At 32.0% G+C, this 18,189-nt stretch overlaps 2 protein-coding genes across 3 annotated transcripts in view; both read left to right on the forward strand.

Annotated features, from left to right (window-relative positions):
- Nucleotides 1-18,189, forward strand: part of LOC127705843 (excitatory amino acid transporter 1-like) — an 89,186-nt gene that overhangs the window by 18,655 nt on the left and 52,342 nt on the right. The gene's annotated exons all lie outside the window — the stretch shown is intronic.
- Nucleotides 437-14,447, forward strand: LOC127705844 (excitatory amino acid transporter 1-like). The gene is made up of 11 exons (XM_052210196.1): nt 437-728; nt 1,348-1,422; nt 2,404-2,526; nt 5,242-5,320; nt 6,045-6,087; nt 7,788-7,914; nt 8,469-8,595; nt 9,446-9,679; nt 10,629-10,823; nt 12,627-12,761; nt 13,992-14,447. Exons 1-11 carry the CDS (start codon nt 584-586, stop codon nt 14,176-14,178), a joined length of 1,470 nt encoding a protein of 489 aa, XP_052066156.1. The 5' UTR covers nt 437-583; the 3' UTR covers nt 14,179-14,447.

Below are 18,189 nucleotides of genomic sequence, written 5' to 3' on the forward strand. Positions count from 1 at the left end.
GTAATCCTAATAAGTTATGATAAACAAAATTTGCATACAACTATATGTATATCTTTGTCTTTCGCGATTATACAGGTACCAACATTTGTGTTTTCTATGACTACTTCTTTCTTAACAGAGGGACTCGGTGCTTACAACAAAGATATCAAACCGTTAAATGGTCAATTGTTTTTGGAGACTGGCCCCAGTTCAGTGAAAAAAACACTTAAGCTGCATGTGTCTCCAGTGCTTGAATTTGAAGAATATATTTGACGCCTACTTCAAAGATGATCATGCTAGGTTTTTTTTTTGTTTCATATTCTATATAACACGCCTAGGAATCCATCTGTCAATGATGAGTTGTTCCTGGTTGCGATCATCTAGCTATGTCGAAACGACAGTGAATTCAAGCCTAATCAAGATTTATATCCTTGATTTGTAAAGGCATGAAATTCGACACACAGTTTTAAATGAAAAACCGACACCTTTCCTCATTCAACGAATGAAGTACTTCAGGGATACATATATAAATCTGGCTGTATTTGTCCATCATTTGATGAATTGCTGAACACATCCATACCGATTCTTCGAAAGTTTTTTCAACATGGCAGTAGGAAGAGAAAAATGCTTGGAGATTGTGAAAGCAAACTTGCTGGTCCTTTTGACCTTAGTAGGGGCTGCAATTGGATTTATAATAGGTGTGATTGTTCGGAATACAAACCCAACAGACAGTACACTCATGTGGGTTGGTAAGTAAACTAAGTTTTATACTGTATGCTTTATACTAACATAAGCTGTAACAAATACAAGCAAGTTTAGATAAGGGTTATTATTTGATATCAATAAAGCATTCAGAAAAATCTGTTTGTAATAACTGTTCATCTTCTTTATCAAAGTTTTATGGAAAGAATTTTTTTGGTGTTTTCCCCCCATTTAAACCATAAACTTTTGATATACCCCATTAGTATAACATATTCCTATTCAGGACCTGCAATTAAAAGTTCAAGTCTGAATTTTTTACAGGCGATTTTCCAAAGCAAATTAGGGATACTTAAACCAATAGGCATCTTTTTATGTTCAAAACACTTCCTACATCATTGATGACATGTAAATACATTTGCACAGAATCTAATTTATAAAAATCCAAACACACACAACTTCTTTTCATTCTAATTCATTCTTATTGTTTATATGTAATTAATAATTGGTTTTAGAGCCATTAAAAATAAACTATAATAGAAAATACTAAGTCTTGATATATATCCTACTCGTTTGATATATAGATGTAATGTTTTAGTACATTGAATATCACTTATATTTTTTTATAACAAATCATATGTTTACCAATAATTATTTGTATTTCTCCAGGTATTTTAGGGGAGGTTTACCTAAACATGGTGAAAATGATGATTGTTCCTCTGATAGTAGCTTCAGTTATAACAGGTAATAACCTAAAGGTCTTTAATGTGAGTACGTGATTTTGAGGTGTGACTCTTCAATTCAAGAAACCGTTGAATACATTTTTTAAATTACAAAATTTTATAAGGAAAAAAAGACCGGACACGTTTTCACGTTTCAAATACAACGAGTCATAAATTGTGACATAATTATTAGATGTACATGCAAAGTAATACAAATCAGACACTATTAAGGGTTTCGTTGGGTTTTTTTTTCTCCTTTCGCTTTTATGTTGCTTATCCTTCATAAAATTATGATCAGTTGATGACATTTTTACTATAATATAAGAAAATACTTTGCAAATCCTTAATAAATGATTTAGAACAATTTCATGAAATTATTTTCCAAATATAAAATGTTCAAAATATAAATTTCCTACGTCTTTCACAGAAATTGTAAGTATGTATAAAATGTATTACAAAAATACCGAACTTCAAGGTAAATTCAAGAAGTGGTTGTCCATCAATTTGAGAAAACCAAAGTTGTACGTTGTCAACCAACGATTGTAAAACAACTGTCATATTCCTGACTTGATACAAACATTTTTAGAAGAAAATAGTGGATTAACCTGGTTTTATAGCTATCTTAACCTTCCACTTGCATACCCGCTGTTAATTTTTCCGTTAAATTGACAAAAATGGGTGAGCAACCCAAACAGACATATAGGAATACAAAAAGGGAAGTATGCCTCAGTGAGACAATCACTTCACGACAAAACAGAGGTTGTGGTCATCTGCATAGGTATGAAACTTTACCTTCTGACATAAACCTGATAAAATACCTTATTACTGCTTATTGTACGGAGAAAGCATTTTATTTGCATTTCTTTGTGATACTGTTGTTTAATTTTCACAACTGCAACAATCTTTGATAAATGATTACACTTGTGTCTAGAACAATATTATTCGTTGGACATTCCATTACAATATTTTTCTTTGATGAAATGCGTGTAATTTTTCTAAACAGGAACAGCTACCCTAGACCCTAAATCAAACGGGAAAATAAGTTTAGTTTGTCTTGGTTATATAATGTCTATGAATTTCCTTGGATGCTTAGTTGGTAGTGTACTTTGCGTTATCGTCCGACCAGGTGAGATACTTATATCTGTAGAATTACACATACTTCCATATTTTTAAACATAAATAAAACAATTAATTAGCTAAATATATGTGTTTATACAATATGCAAAATTAAAAATGCTTTACAAATAAATTGTATTAGTTGATTTGAGTTCAATAACTGCTGCACTTTAAGTCGTAAACGAAAAAAGCACCGAACAGGCAGCAATATGTAGAGTGCAGTATAGTTTAAAAGGCGTCGTGGTACCTAACCTTACACTGTTGCTATAATGTTTTAATATGGATTATAGCTGCAGACCTATTTTAAACTATGCTATTCTTTTCATCACAAAATAAAAACCTTTCAAGAGACAGTTATTAGTGTTGTCAGGATATTCAACGTTTGGAAAACGTTTGCGGTTTGATTTGGGTTAACATTGTCAAACGACAATGCCGATATTCAAATGATAATAAGATCTGGGTTATTTTTTTAAATGAAATGAATCCAATAAAAAATTGTAAAACTGTATTTGATTGATTGATTGACTGTTGGTGTTTAACACCACTTTCAGCATACACTTAGCGCAGGGTTCTTAATGGTGAAGGATCCGGATTTTGGGGGGAGAACCAGCGACCTTAGGCAAGAAAACTGGCAATCCAAGTCTATTAAGATTCAAACGCATCTTCCATGGGCGGGCTTTGAACTCCCGACCTCAGTGTTGACAAGCTAGTGTTTGCTGTAAAATTTTCTACTTATACCACTCGGTAACCGAAGACCACCATACTGTATTTGATAATCACTTCTCAAAAATAACGGTGCAATGCTGCATTGAAACTGAGACATAAATGAAATGAAAATCGGGATATAATTTTACTACTTAAAAGGCATAAGTATAGAAAAATTAAAGGAAGTTCTAATAATAATATTTTTTGATTGAATGATGAATACGTCTCTCATTATGATACACATTCAACAGAAAATAAATGTTTATGATAATTTGATATTTACTTATAAGGAGGTATGTTATTTCTTCTAACTGATTCAAACTTACAAGGGAAATGATAATTCATACTTAATTACAAGGAAGCAGGATATTTCGACTATTTAGAAGGTGATTTGATTAAAGTGTCTATAATCTTTCTGAAAGATCATTATTAGAGTATCATATGTTATAAAACAAGGCACATCGCTGAAAACGAATTAGTGGTAATGTCACATCTTCAGATACATATTATAATGTCGTAACAACAATACCGTCCTCTTTCCTCGACATAGACATCTAGGAATTAGACTTATCACCGAAATTTGCACATAAACCAAGAGTTCCAAGTGGTGAAGTTGAAATCATTCATTACAAACGCCATCACGAGTAGGGTGTTGTTTTGTTGTTTAATTTTTTGCAATGCCATCGTCAATTTGTCTTCGACTTATAAGTTTGAATATCCCCTTGGTATCTTCCAACTTTCTTTTTATGTTTATGTTATTTTATCAATAGCCTTTTTATTGATTAATGCGACCATCAAAGATGGGTCTGATTACTTTCAAAGTGATTGATTAAATTACAATTACTTTGTCAATTGTACGATTAAATCAAATTAATGATAACACCATTTATCAAAGTACCTAAATAAATAAGTATTACATCGGCAGGTAATCATGATAACATCTGAATGCAATGAACTTTAAACGTTTGAATGATATTAATTAATAAAAGTTAAAACATCATTGAAATAACATTGTGTTGGTTTCATATTACTTGTATATCCATATTTCATAATATCTGAACATGCATAAAGAAACCAAAACTATTTCAACAAGCTATATATTCATTAAATATGAATAATAAAAATGCTCATTTAAGACATGACATATATTGACAATAAACATAATTTGAGATTTTTTTTATTTAAATCAAATGTAATCAAAACGTAATCAGGATTACACAGTATTTAGTAAGTAATTGATTAAATTAAATTACATGTAATCAGATTTTTGGCTGATCAATGATTTCAATGATTACTTGTAAATATTGTAATCGATTACAGCTGATTAATTATTACAATTACAATTGACCCAAACCTGGTGCCCATCATATTATTATCATGCTTATGCTTTTGTTGCAAATACTATCACAAAAGAGGAAAATCTTGTCGAAAGAGTTTTTAATGATATTGATATCTCAATCCGTTATCCTGATAAACAGCATAAGTAAAGTAACTAGTTACATGTAGTATCCTGTCTTGGTTATTTCATAAATTAATGCAAAGACCGTGAATTTGTTAGAAGCAATGTCGTTATAGAGAAGTTTTTTCTATGGATTGGGCAATGTATTTTTCTGCAAGTTGATTAGATTTATAGTTGTAGCCTTTGAAAAGATCAGAAGATATCAATTAAGGTGACTTTAAAAGTCACAAGTTCATTCTTTCATTTGACGATGCTTTGTTAGTACCTCTGTCATGGCCAGTCTTGTTCATTACAATAAAACAAAAACAAATTGTATAAATTCTGCATGTTTACAGCTATTAGCTGCTTTAGAATTTATATGTCTTAATTAGAAAGCATCTGCATGTTTTAACATGAAAAATATAATCAAATGAATATTATTGAATCGACTGTAAGCCCGATGAAAGCCTATTCTTGCTAATAATTTTTTATTTGTCTCAGAATACTATCGATTAATGCATTTTCTCCGAATCGAAATTAAGAAGACCAGTCTAGAAAAGTGTGTTGTGTTTCTGATTTCAGGTGAAATTTCTAAAACAGAAGTGAAAGCTTTTAACTCGGTTCCTTTAGAAACAGAGGACATTTTTGCTGATTTACTGAGGTAAATTAAGGGTGAAATAAGCTGTAAACACACACACACACACACCATCACACGCACATATCGAACTGCAATAATAAGCAGCGTTTTTATGTAATTCTTTTAAAAACATTGTGGTGTTTTTATCATTGTTATTTTGCCTCTATAGATATATATTAAAATTATTAATTTGCCTATCATCAAACATTACTGTGGACATAGCTAACTATATATATCTTTAAAATTGAAGAAATGAATTCTTACACAATTCAGTTCAATTATATAGTTTCTTTGTATGTATCGAGGACTGAGTCCGTTGATCTACATTTGCTTTCCAGGTCTTCGATCATTTAGCTGTGATTCCAGGTCATCGGTCAATTTTTTACATTTTTACCTATAACGTCTGTTTGTTTTGCTCACACATTGTTGTCAATATAATGGAATTTTATGCGACTGTCATACAAGTGAGAGGTTTAGCTAGCTATAAAACCAGGTTTAATCCACCATTTTCTACATAAGGAAATGCCTGTACCAAGACGCGCGATTTGTCTACAAAAGACTCATCATTGACGCTCGAATCAAAAATGTTTAAAAGGCCAAACAGAAGGTATTGTGTCAAATATATATTACGTAACAGTCCGTTAAGGACAATTCTCATATATTTTAATCCTGGTATCTATGATGAGTTAACATATTCCTCGATTTTTTAACAATAGATCGTGTTGTCATTTTTATATTCTTTTTATAGAAACATTTTTCCTGGCAATTTGATAGCTGCGACATTTCGCAAGGTAAGTTAGCAATGCAGATATGGAATCATAAATTAAACTTTTAATCATATTTATGACAGCACGTTGAACCTTAAAGCTTCATGTTCAAGGTGACAAATTTATAATTCTTACAATATAAGTGCATATTTACTCTAATCATATTTGAGACAAATTTTTACATAAAAAGCATGTTAATTTTTTTTAGATTATTGTCCTAAAAAATCGGTTTTGAAAACCGAATTTAAGTATTAAAGTGACCATATTGTATTCGTTATTCATGTTATATTTATCTGCATCTAATATAATCAGGCAATAAAATTGCGGAAAGATAAAATTGAGAATGGAAATGGGGAATGTGTCAAAGAGACAACAATCCGACCAAGGCCGCCAATGGGTCTTCAACACAGCGAGAAAATCCTACACCCGGAGGCGGGCTTCAGCTGACCTCTAAACAAAAATGTGTACTAGTTCAAAGAAAAAAGACGTCACACTAAACTCCGGAACATATAAATGAACTAATATTAAAAAAGATACAGGACTAACAAAGGCTCCTGACTTGGAACAGGCGCAAAAATGCGGCAGGGTTAAACATGTTTTGTGAGATCTCAACCCTCCCCCTTTACCTCTGGCCAATGTAGAATAAACAGACAGACTGCAATACGCACAGTAAAACTCAGTTAAAAAGAAGTCCGAGTCCGATGCCAGAATAGGAAACAGAATCAAATTGACAATAAAACAAAAATTAACAAGGGACTATTAGCAGTTACTGACATGCCAGCTGAAGACCTCAATGAAACTGATTAAAAGATTATGTCCTCAGTATTTCTTGTTCGATAACATTATTGTAGACATTTTTAAGATGCCCATTTAATTCCAAAGTAAGAGGGGTGTAGGGAAAAATTACACAATATTATTAAGCATCAAATTATCTCCGAACATCAGAGGATTTGGTTGTCATTAGAAACAGCTAGAATCCTTTTCTTTATATTTTATGGTCAAACAGCAGTGTCACAAATTTGTTGAAGATTTTAATGCATGTCAAAAGTACAGGTCCTTAAATAGGTTAATTAACAACCATTTATACTATGTGGGAATCCAAGATTCACTGCTTAGCTATATTCTATAACTTTTTTGTATTTTGCTAAGTCTTTTTCATTCTTTTATCGTAATTGAAGGCTGATGTATCTGTATCTTTTATATTGTATAGGTTATCATATTATTTTCATTATACCTCCGTCGAAATACTGGAGCTTTATAATAATAATAATAATAGCCTTAATATAGTTCGTGTTGTAGTTTGCTAGTTCACGAGGATAATACAACCCCTGTAATTGAGTTTCAATGGATGACTGTTAGTCCAAGAAGGAAATATCAACCCAATAGCTCAATACATCGGGTACTGATGTGAAAAAAGCATATATCGATTGTTATCAAATTTGCAGTAAAAAACTTAGGATATCATTTGAAATCAAAGAATGTATCTCCCTAATGTATCTCTGATTTATTGTCCGGCTTTCGCTTTAGTTTTGTTACTCTTCTTGTATATCAGTTCTTCAAGGTTTCATCATGATTTGAATGTACAAATGTTTGGGCATTGATCATATATAGCTGAAGAGACATTATTTGTCTGGTTTAGTAAAATTGCTACCCGAAACATCATATTGAGAAGGACAAAAGTATATATCTTACAACTTTGTTTTGTTTTCTTGGTTGATTTTCAGACAATGACGAGCTATGATACAGAAAAATACCGGGCAAATGAAACTATAAATGGGACAACCGTAGAAGTAATAAAAACTATGGTGACTGGAAAAAATCTGTCGACTGCTAATAGCACAAACATTCTAGGTAAAGATGTTGAGCTTAGTAACTGAAATTATTTCTATCATAAAACACATAGAGGATGTGTAAACCTTACTGGATAAGGAAAGTTCTATGTCAACAGGAAACTATTAGTAAAGTATGAGTCGAGGTATTCTACAAATATAGAATTTAATTTCTATTACGGTGGATGGTGATATATATACTTAATTCATCCATTTTTGCATCATCTTTTTGTATTCAGTACCTGTAACAAAGAGAACAACAACCATCGAAGTAAAGCATTTACAGTTTTTACCAAATTGAATATGGATCTGAGTTATGTCACTTTGTCATTTAATATCACTTTAAACAACTAAAATTGACTAAAATGGAAAATCGCACAATTTTAAAATTTCGTTTTCACAACCCATTTCATCACACCAAGCACTCTCATAAAATTGAGACAGTTATTTCACCATTATAATCTATTCGTATGTAACACTTTGAATTAACGTCGATCCAAAAGTCTTGTAAAAATATCACGCAGCTTAATTTATGTTCTTAAAATATTATAAATTACTACTTTTATTCAATGACAGGTATTTTAATTGCCTGTGCTGTGTTCGGCATTGCCACTGCCTCAGCAAAAGAAATTGGACAACCTTTCTTCAAATTCTTCTTCTCAGCTACTGAAATTATCTTGGTGATTTTAGGAAAGCTAGTTTGGTAAGAAAAAAATATTTGTGTATGTAATTTTTTGTGTTTTAACAAAGTGCTGGTTTCTTTTGTCTAGTAGTTGGTTTAAGGGAAAACATAAGAACACTCACCAGGAGTCACTTATAATGGTGATCTTATACACAAATACTTTCCATTTGATGCTTTGTTCAAAATTATTCACATTTAAGTAACATGCAAGAAGTTATGCAGCAATGCATTGCGTGTGCCATTAAATCAATATGTCTTACATGCAAGGAGCATGTCCGGGTAAGTAAATGGGGTAAGCGACTTCTGCTATTCACACATTACCCGCCATTTGAATCCAGCCTCGTTCTAAATTTCAATGATTGGAATTTGATACAATCGGCAGATTTACAGATCAGACGACTTTCTTTGTTTCTTCAGATTTTAGACGGTTGATACATATCACTCGTCAGTTCATTCACGGACACTTCGTGTCGGTCAATCAATTCGAGATGGTGACCATAAACTTGTTTACTATTGATTTCAGTCGTTCGTCCTCATAACCCTGCTAGAGCAGAGTTTGTGTTGTAGGCACATCAAATTCCTTTTTTTTTTTTGTCATATAGCTCTTCAATTTGTCCGATTCTTATACATCCTTTGCTTTTAATATTCGGCTGTGAGCATACATGAAGAAGGTGAATCCTGAAAAGCCCTTCGGACGCATGAAATTTACAAAGTGTTGTTTTCATTTTATTTTTAAAAGAAAATTGAAAAACAAGAATATGTGAACATATGACGCCATTCCTAGCTCGTACTATTCATGTCCAAGTTATTTGAACCGTTTTATTGGGGTCAAAGTTGTAATTTTTCATATAATTTCAAACTTTTTTTTCAGGTTTACCCCATTTGGCGTAGCAAGTTTGATTGGTAAAACGATTGGAGGAACAAAGAACTTGGAGGATGATTTCAGTAGACTTGGTTTATACATAGCGACACAAATGATTGGTTATTTACTCATCGTGATGGCAGCAGTACCAATTACGTATTTCACTCTGATGAAAACGAATCCGTTTAGATTTCTTTTCACATTGGTTAATGCTTTTGTTATTGTTTTTGCTACTTCTAGCACGTAAGTAATGCAAACAGTTAATACGTGTAAATAACAATAAATATGCTGGTATTATTGATCAATAACTTAATTTACTGAGATACACATAGAGAGTTATGGAATCAAAAGTTTTACTTTAAAATTACAGCTACATGTTTGAAGCAATTGACAAAAAAATCATTCAACATAGCACGCATGAAGTGTTGATGTTACGAACAACATAAATGAAAGCAATAACATAAACATGCCATACGAATACAAAAAAATAGAATTTAACAAGACATACCATAATCACGTTAAAATTATAAAATTTGGTTTCATAGATTTATTTAACAACTCATTAGGTCGAGCTGACATATTGCGTCGGGAATTCGATCTCAAATATTTAGCAAAATATGTGTATCGTATATTAACATCTTATAAAATTTTTTAAGATAATGGATCATGAAAATTTCAAAAAAGGCCAAAATTATCTGTGTATCTGAAAAGGTATTACATAGGCAATTGCACCACTCATGAAATTCGATCGAAATATTGGATCAAGAAACAGGAGTCGGTTTCACAAAAAAAATTACGACTATGATTGATCGTAAGTCATGAAGAATTCAGTATACTTACGATCAATCTTAGTCGTAAGATTTTTTTGTGAAACCGACTCAAAAGCTTTATATACATATAGTGCAAAAAACATTACAGACTAAATTCATCACTATATTTTCAATGATCTGTAATTTGACAATATTTGATTGGAATAATCATTATGTGTACCGTAGTATTTTGTTTTATCATATACCAATAACAAAAGTGCAAGCAAAGCATATTTAATTCGTATTTGAATTAAAAAAACCAACAATGAAAACATGGTATTGTTACAATAGCCATTTCATATGAACTTCGTGAGAAATACTATTGCGTGGTCAGAAATATAAATGATACATACAATGGTGATCTTGACCATTTATCGAAATAGAGCCATGGCTATTCCTGAGAGCATACGGCAATTAGAAGGACCAAACCAAGTGGACCGTAGAGTGACTCGGTTTGGTATACCATTATGTGCAGCTATTGGACGTTGTGGGAGCTGTATTTACATAAGTATATCATGTCTGTTTGTCATGCAAATCACTGATCAAGATGTGGACGCTGCTTCAGTTATTTTAGTCATGTAAGTGATCACCATTCAAATATGCTACAATAGTACAAATTATATTATAAGGCGGAATAGGCGAGAACAAGTCTACTTATCAACCCTTTAATGAACTTATTCCTAAAAGATAGCTCTTTGACGCCGTAGTAAGATCTTTAAACATTGTTTTGTTGGTACCTACATTGCTTTTCTATTTGATAAATTAAAACATAACTAAATTGCCATATATTTATTAAAACTGAACATGGTCCTTCATCGATTCCTCTAGAAATCAGGTATTTCTATTTTGATATTGCATAAGTTCATGCTTTTCTTAGACTGTTGACGACGTCTAAACACTTAATCCGTTGAATGTGTACTGGTTGATTTTCTGGGAGAACATGATTTATTTGTTAGTTGGTATTAGTTTTTGAACTAGCTTTCCGTAACTGCGAGTACTTTTAGATAAACATTTTGTGTCTTTTATCTTTATATTAGTTGATTTTGTGCTTCATGCCAATCTGAGGACTCAAGCCATTTCCTACTAACCTTTTTTTTTTATGTAGTGTTGTTACATTAATGTCTCAATTTCAGGAGGAGGGTTTATCGCTCACAAAAATATCTAATTCTGACACATTCTATATGTGCCTGTCCTTAATCAGAAACCTGTAATTTAGTGGATATTTTTTAGGACTCTGTTGATATTGTCTGAGTGGCAATAATACCCCATCTCAAGTCCGTTCATCCGTCATTCCTTTCTGTGGAAAAAATAGAACCTATTTTGTGTCATCCATAAGCAGTCGTCTGATATCCCTTAAACATTATACAGAGGTTGCACGTAAATAAAAGTGTTCATACTCTAAACAAATTTGAATTTATTTTCTCTGGTTTCTGTGTTTGTCTTTTTACAATTGAATATATATGTATAGGTGTTTATTGTGTACTATCTGCTGTTTCAACGGATGACCTTCAAATGAAATAACGCATTTAATTTTCGAACGTCCAATGAAGTTTTTCTTGATTAACCATTCTTTAAACTTTTGTCAGTTAGTGATATAACGGTTACCTTTTTGTGTCATTTGTACCTCCAACATGTTTTTTACGAAAAGTTTTATTGAATTTTACATTTAGGGGTTACATATACCCATTTTAACTTTTATAAAGAAAGAGGTATAATAAGTCATTATTTGGCCAATGAAATTGCAAAACTAGTTTTTCAAAATTATATTCCAGTGATTAATGAACAATTTGATATCATCCCGTCACCATAGTGCAGTCGATTGTGATGTCATATTATAAACTTTTTGACACTGATATATCTGACTTGAAATTGCCATTTAACACATAAAAGATATGAACAAAAGACCATAAAATCTCGCTAAAATTAGTGATATTCAGTGCTACAAAGATAAAGTTATTTCTTAGATTGATAAAACATCATTCAAAGCGTGTCTCTGGATTCTGAATATCAGCATCACAACTAGTCATCTACCAACAAAAACATAAAGAAAGCTTGCACAACATTTATACACAACATACGGACATACGGATGCCACGTGTAGCGCAGGATCAGCTTCCCTTTCAAAACACCAATCGTTATGGCGTTGAATGTTATTCTTCTTTTAAAACGTCTAAAGGTCTCAAACGTGGGATAATTTATGGTTTTGGTCTTGTTGTAAATATTTTGTGTTATTTCCAAATAGATTTTTGTCTTCTTCTTGTTTATAAAAAGCATTACATTTAAAACAATCTAATATTTCATATGTGCTGCGAAAAGGTTTTTCTACATTCAATTCATTGAGTGGCAAAACAATTTTGAATTTTGTTGAATAACTTTTTCAGCATTTTGACAGCATTTTCGTCCTTGGCCGTACCCTCTGTAGCTGGAGCAAGCTTAATTACTGTGATCATCTTGCTCACAGCACTAAATATCCCACCGGAAGCGGCATCTCTTCTGTTCTCTTTCGAATGGCTTCTGTAAGTATAACATACGATTCAATCTTACTTCTGTCTTATTAACAGATTATTTATATAAAAGCCAAAAACAGTTTCCAATGTTCGTATCTCGTAATTATATTTTGATCATAAAAAAACAAAGTGAAACTCCGGGAAACGCGTGATCTCAAATCAGACGGAGCAAAGGTGTGTCAAAAAAGTAAACGTCTCTTACTATTCACGATATGTCGCCACGAAATACCAGAAACATCAAAATATCAGGAGAGTGAATAAGACAAATTGGATACATTTACAAATTAGAATTATTATTTCTTAAACCGCTACAACAAGGAGTCACTCTTATTAATAGACATATTTACATAGTTAAATGTTGAATAGTTTATTTAAAAAAAAAAAACGTCTTAGGTCTTCCTTTACGAATTTAGATACGTATGGACAATAGGATGGTTGTTAAATTTGCGTCATAAAAATTACAAGCAACATTAAATTATGTTATCATTACTTTCAACTATTGTTAACATCGGGATAGCTGTCCCAAAATGTCTTTTGTTTAATTGAGAGGCAGACACATCGTATCGGTCAACTAATTTGCGATGACTGTTAAACTTGTGGATAACAATTTATTTTCCAATATTTCCACCAGCCCGGTTGCTTAACAGCATGCAAAATATTAGAACAATAATCGGTATACTGGATTTTTTATGTCGCCAAGGATATAAAGGTGCCAATTGAATGTTATGAAGAACACAGATACTCTGAATAATATAGTTTTCTCTAAACTCATTTTGAGTTCATCATGTCAGACACATTCATTTATATTCAGCCGTAAATTAAGAACATTTTCGGATATAAGAAACCAACAGCTCCCAAAATTGTTTTATTTCTAAGTGTTAACGAAAAAACTGTAAAATCTGATATCTATTTTCAAATTAACTCGACCATCAAATGTTGTTAGACGTAGAACTTTACTAGGATATGAATTGTACTGTCTCAAATGCTGCGTAGGGTACTGAATGTATTTGTTGTGTATAGATCTTCGTCGGTGAAACACAACAGAAAATCAGAAAGGAATTAAGAAACTGTAAGTTCTTGGGTTTTGTAATCTTTATAATCTTCCAAAGAAGCCTGAGGTTATTCACCCATTTGTTTTCTTTAATATCGGACGGTATAGTATTTAGGACAAATATTAAGCAATACATATGTCTTGTACTTTTTTAGACATCGTACAACACTTTCGTATTTTCTTTCCAGAGACAGGATGAGGTCATGTACAAACTACAGCGTACAATCAACCTGTGTAGTGATTACACAGAAGCTGTGTATGTCTTCGTTAATGGCCGAAAAGAAAGATGAGGAAGACATTCATGAAATAAATGAAAACGGCAATGTAATACAATTAGCTCAAGTGGTCGATGACGAAAAACACTTACAAGAGTAAACGTTTAACCAATCAATGCCTTTATAATTATTTGCTTTATGTACCTTATTAGCCAAACGCTCATTTGCATCTAGTAGTTCTTCATTGAAATAGGTTTCTTCTGATCAGTATGCCAAGTCTATCATTATCAATAACAATGTTATGTACTCATCATATTTGGAAAAGACCTCCATTGTATATTTCTTTAATAATTATTGTTAAAAATATGATGCTAATTCAAGCTTACGTTCAAAATACACACCTTTGCATAGTAATTAATTAAATGCACTGCACATAAATGTATGTTGTATATAAAATGTATTGTTATGTATGTATTTACTGTAACTTTATTTTCTTTAACTTTCAAATAATTATGCAAACATGAAAAAATAAAATATGTTAATCAATAAGGTTGATATAACTGAAGTTAACAATATGTCTCTACATTCCAAGACCTATGAACCTAAACATCAATGATTCAGACGTAAAGAAATGGTCCAAGTCTCTTCCACAAAAAGCAGTATCACCTTTAAAGCGCGTCACGTCGGATACGCGTATCCTATCGACGCACCAAGTTTCGATCCATTTGGAGTTACATTGATTCTGTTAGTTTTTGTTTGTTACCTTGATTTTTCTTTTTAATCGATCTATGAAAGTTATACTTCGGTAAACTATTGTTGCCTAATATCCTTGGCTTTTAAATGATAAGGCTTAAGCGTTCCTAGTGAAGATAATCCAGAAAATTTTGTGTTAATTCCACTGCTGTTGAAATCTTTGTCCCCGAGGGTATCGTCAGCTCTGTAGTCGGTGCTTCGGTACTGACATGATCTGTAACATACTTTTCCTACATTGTCCGTTGATAAATTGAAAAATTATAATCAAAATTTCGACTCTTTAAAATTAAAGAGTCTATCCCAAATTGAGGTAAATTATATGGCCTTCCAAATACCGTTTCGATTCCTAACATCACTGAAGAGACATTTATTGTCGAAATCCGGATATGGTGTACAAATTTTTGCACCTCGTGTTTGTGGCATACCATCTTTTCCACAAGTTTATTGTTTTCTGTTTGGCATTAAATTAATATTAAGATCCATTTTGTTAGATCTGGTGATCAATTTATTTGGCAATCGCCAATGGCAGTCAGCAGGGTTTAAGAACATCAGTTGTTCGACCTGTTAGTCAAATGCGTTTTGTAAAAAATAGACTTTTTCACTTTTTTTGGTCTTTTGGAAATTGTTGTTTGTGCTGTATTTAGACCCCTCTACCGAGAAATTTGTTTTACATGCACACGTATAAAAATTGCGGTTTTTATCCAACGCAATCATAGGTTTGAACGTTGTTTTCAATTTAGACTTTTATATATATAACCAAGCAGAACACTTGTTTGTTTGTACTATCAGGCAGATGATTTGAGTCTTAAATAAACATTTGTTAAAGGTTTGAATATTTAACGCGATTAAATGCTTGACTGATGAGGCAATAGTTAACCATAGATGTCTTTAGTAAACCTAAATCAAATATATTTTGAAGTTTTATTTTTTAAAGACTATTTAATAGATGCACATATCCTCAATGACCTTTACACGTTTCTTCATCCTCGTCAGATCCATCATTGCAACGGGGATAGTGATTGCATATGCCTGATTTAGAAATACACTGTATGTTATCCCTGCATTTTACTTGATGATCTGGACACATATAATCTATAATTTAAAGAGAATAAACATAGATTAAATGTATAAACATTTCCAGAATAGCTTCGACGTATCAATATCGTTAATGAAACGGTTAAATTTCATTCAACCACCATTTCTTAACAAGTCAAAATCTGTATGAAATAACTTTTCTCCATCTTTTTACGGTGGAACTATTTTATTGATTTTTAAACGAAACGCCATGGAATGTGCAAGTGGTCATTTTTTGATAAAAAATCAGAATACAGGTGATTTGTCAAATCTATCAAGACATTGTGAATACCAAGAACAAAGGTAACCCGTATATGTACACTGGATACCATCGTTGCATTTGATCCTGTCTTTATCAAATTCGAGATCTTAACAATAATAAGAAAAAATGTTGCTGCGTCTATCATGTCTTTACTTTTCTACTGATGACAAAATGATTAAAAACACACTGTTTTCTGTTGTTATTTAAAGGACATTACCTGTTTTATATCGGTGCTTTCAATCGACAATTGTACAGCTCTGATTGAGTAACATATTATGTAGCAGTGATAAGTGGTGGGGTACAAAATCATACAAGACAAACGACAAACCCAAACTAAAGTGAACAGACCCCGACACTAATGAATTGAAACATTAATCCTTGAATAAATTGTATAATATCATATTACAACTGTTGACGTCGGAGTATATGATATTCTGGCAGGTTGACAAGTCTGTGGTTGGACAATTAGTAAATGCAGTTTACAGCGGAACTGAACAGTTTTCGTTTCTCAATACCAATCGAATCAAAGAAATGTGTTAATATGTGTCAATATAACCTATCAATTATGATAGAATACTTGCGTAAACTTAATCTTGTTTTGATATATCAACCTCTCTAGACCTAAAGGAATAAGTTGTTGAAATATATATGTCTTTGTGTTACTTTAATTACACAGAGGACTATTTATGTAGATTTCTATGTTGATATTTGTTTATGTACGATTGATATTTCATTGTTTTGATTTTCGTTGATTGGTATAAAAATAAAGAGATGTGGTATGTTTGCCAATGAGACAACTATCCACCAAAGTTAAAATGAAGTGGAAGTAAGCAATTATAGGCAACCATACGGCCTTCAACAAGGAGAAAAACCCGTAACGTATAGTTGGCTATAAAAGGCCTCGACATAATAAATATAAAACAATACAATTGAGAAAACTAACAGCTTAATTAATATCAAAACACTTTACGGAAAACAAGTATGACAGACAAAATCGAACGACAACCACTGAACTATAGGCTTCTGACTTTGGACTGGCACTTAAAGAATAAGGCGGGGTAAAACATGTTTGTGAGCTCTCAACCCTCCTCTAACCTGGGACAGTGATGTACATAAAAATGAGTGATTTCTTCGATAAAATGACTAATTCCCCGATTGACCCTAGCTCAATGTGCTGCAAAATTTAACTTTTAAAATATAAATTGCTCCCTTAATTTAATTGTATTCTTACCATTACAGACTTCAGATGATTCATCAGATCCATCATTACAATCCGGCCACCCAGAACATAGATTATTTTTATGTATGCACTGGATACCATCCTGGCATTTGACTTTATCTTCACCACAGACGAAATCTTAATATTAATCAGAAAATAAATCCCTCATCTATACTTTTCAACTGATAATCAAATGAAAAAAAACAAGTTTGTGAGCACTGTGTTCTATATCTTTATTATATCGGTGCTACTAGTCGACAATTTTGTAGCCCTCATTTGAATACATATAAAAATTTCATATATCCAAGAATAATGCTCATACTGCATGAAACACTTTACATAGTAACGTAGCAGGAATAAGTGGCTTTTAACATATTAAATAATGTAAAAGAAGAGATGTTGTGTATCTGTGTATCTTATTATTAATTTTTCACAACTAACAAAACATAAAGTGAATACACGACGACAGTGAGAAATTGAAATAATATCACATTTCCTTCAATGTATGGTATGAACAAACGACATTGAATGCTTTGTTCTTGTAATGAAATAATAGAGGCGTAAAACACTAAATATGACATTAAAAAAAAGTACAAAATGAAATGACAAAGTAAATGACAAAAACAAAAACAGCGTTAAACGACAAAAAGACTAAAGAACATTATACAAATAACAACATAAGAAAACTAAAGACTGATCAGTTCGTACTCTTCCAAACACTAGAGGTGATCTCGAGTGTTATGGAAGGGTAGGCAGATTCTGCTTCCCATATGGCACGGGTCGTGTTGATCTTGTTAAAACAAACCCAGCGATTAGTCTTATTCGTAAGGTTACATTGAATGGAATTGTATTCACTTATCTCG

This window comes from Mytilus californianus, unplaced genomic scaffold (assembly GCF_021869535.1).
Source record: "Mytilus californianus isolate M0D057914Y unplaced genomic scaffold, xbMytCali1.0.p SCAF_6, whole genome shotgun sequence".
Classification (NCBI taxonomy): domain Eukaryota; kingdom Metazoa; phylum Mollusca; class Bivalvia; order Mytilida; family Mytilidae; genus Mytilus; species Mytilus californianus.

Coding starts and splice junctions, on each gene's coding strand:
- LOC127705844 (XM_052210196.1), top strand. CDS start 584: ATGGCAGTAGGAAGAGAAAAATGCTTGGAGATTGTGAAAGCAAACTTG. Junction 729..1,347: donor CAGTACACTCATGTGGGTTG/GTAAGTAAACTA, acceptor GTATTTCTCCAG/GTATTTTAGGGGAGGTTTAC. Junction 7,915..8,468: donor TAATAGCACAAACATTCTAG/GTAAAGATGTTG, acceptor ATTCAATGACAG/GTATTTTAATTGCCTGTGCT.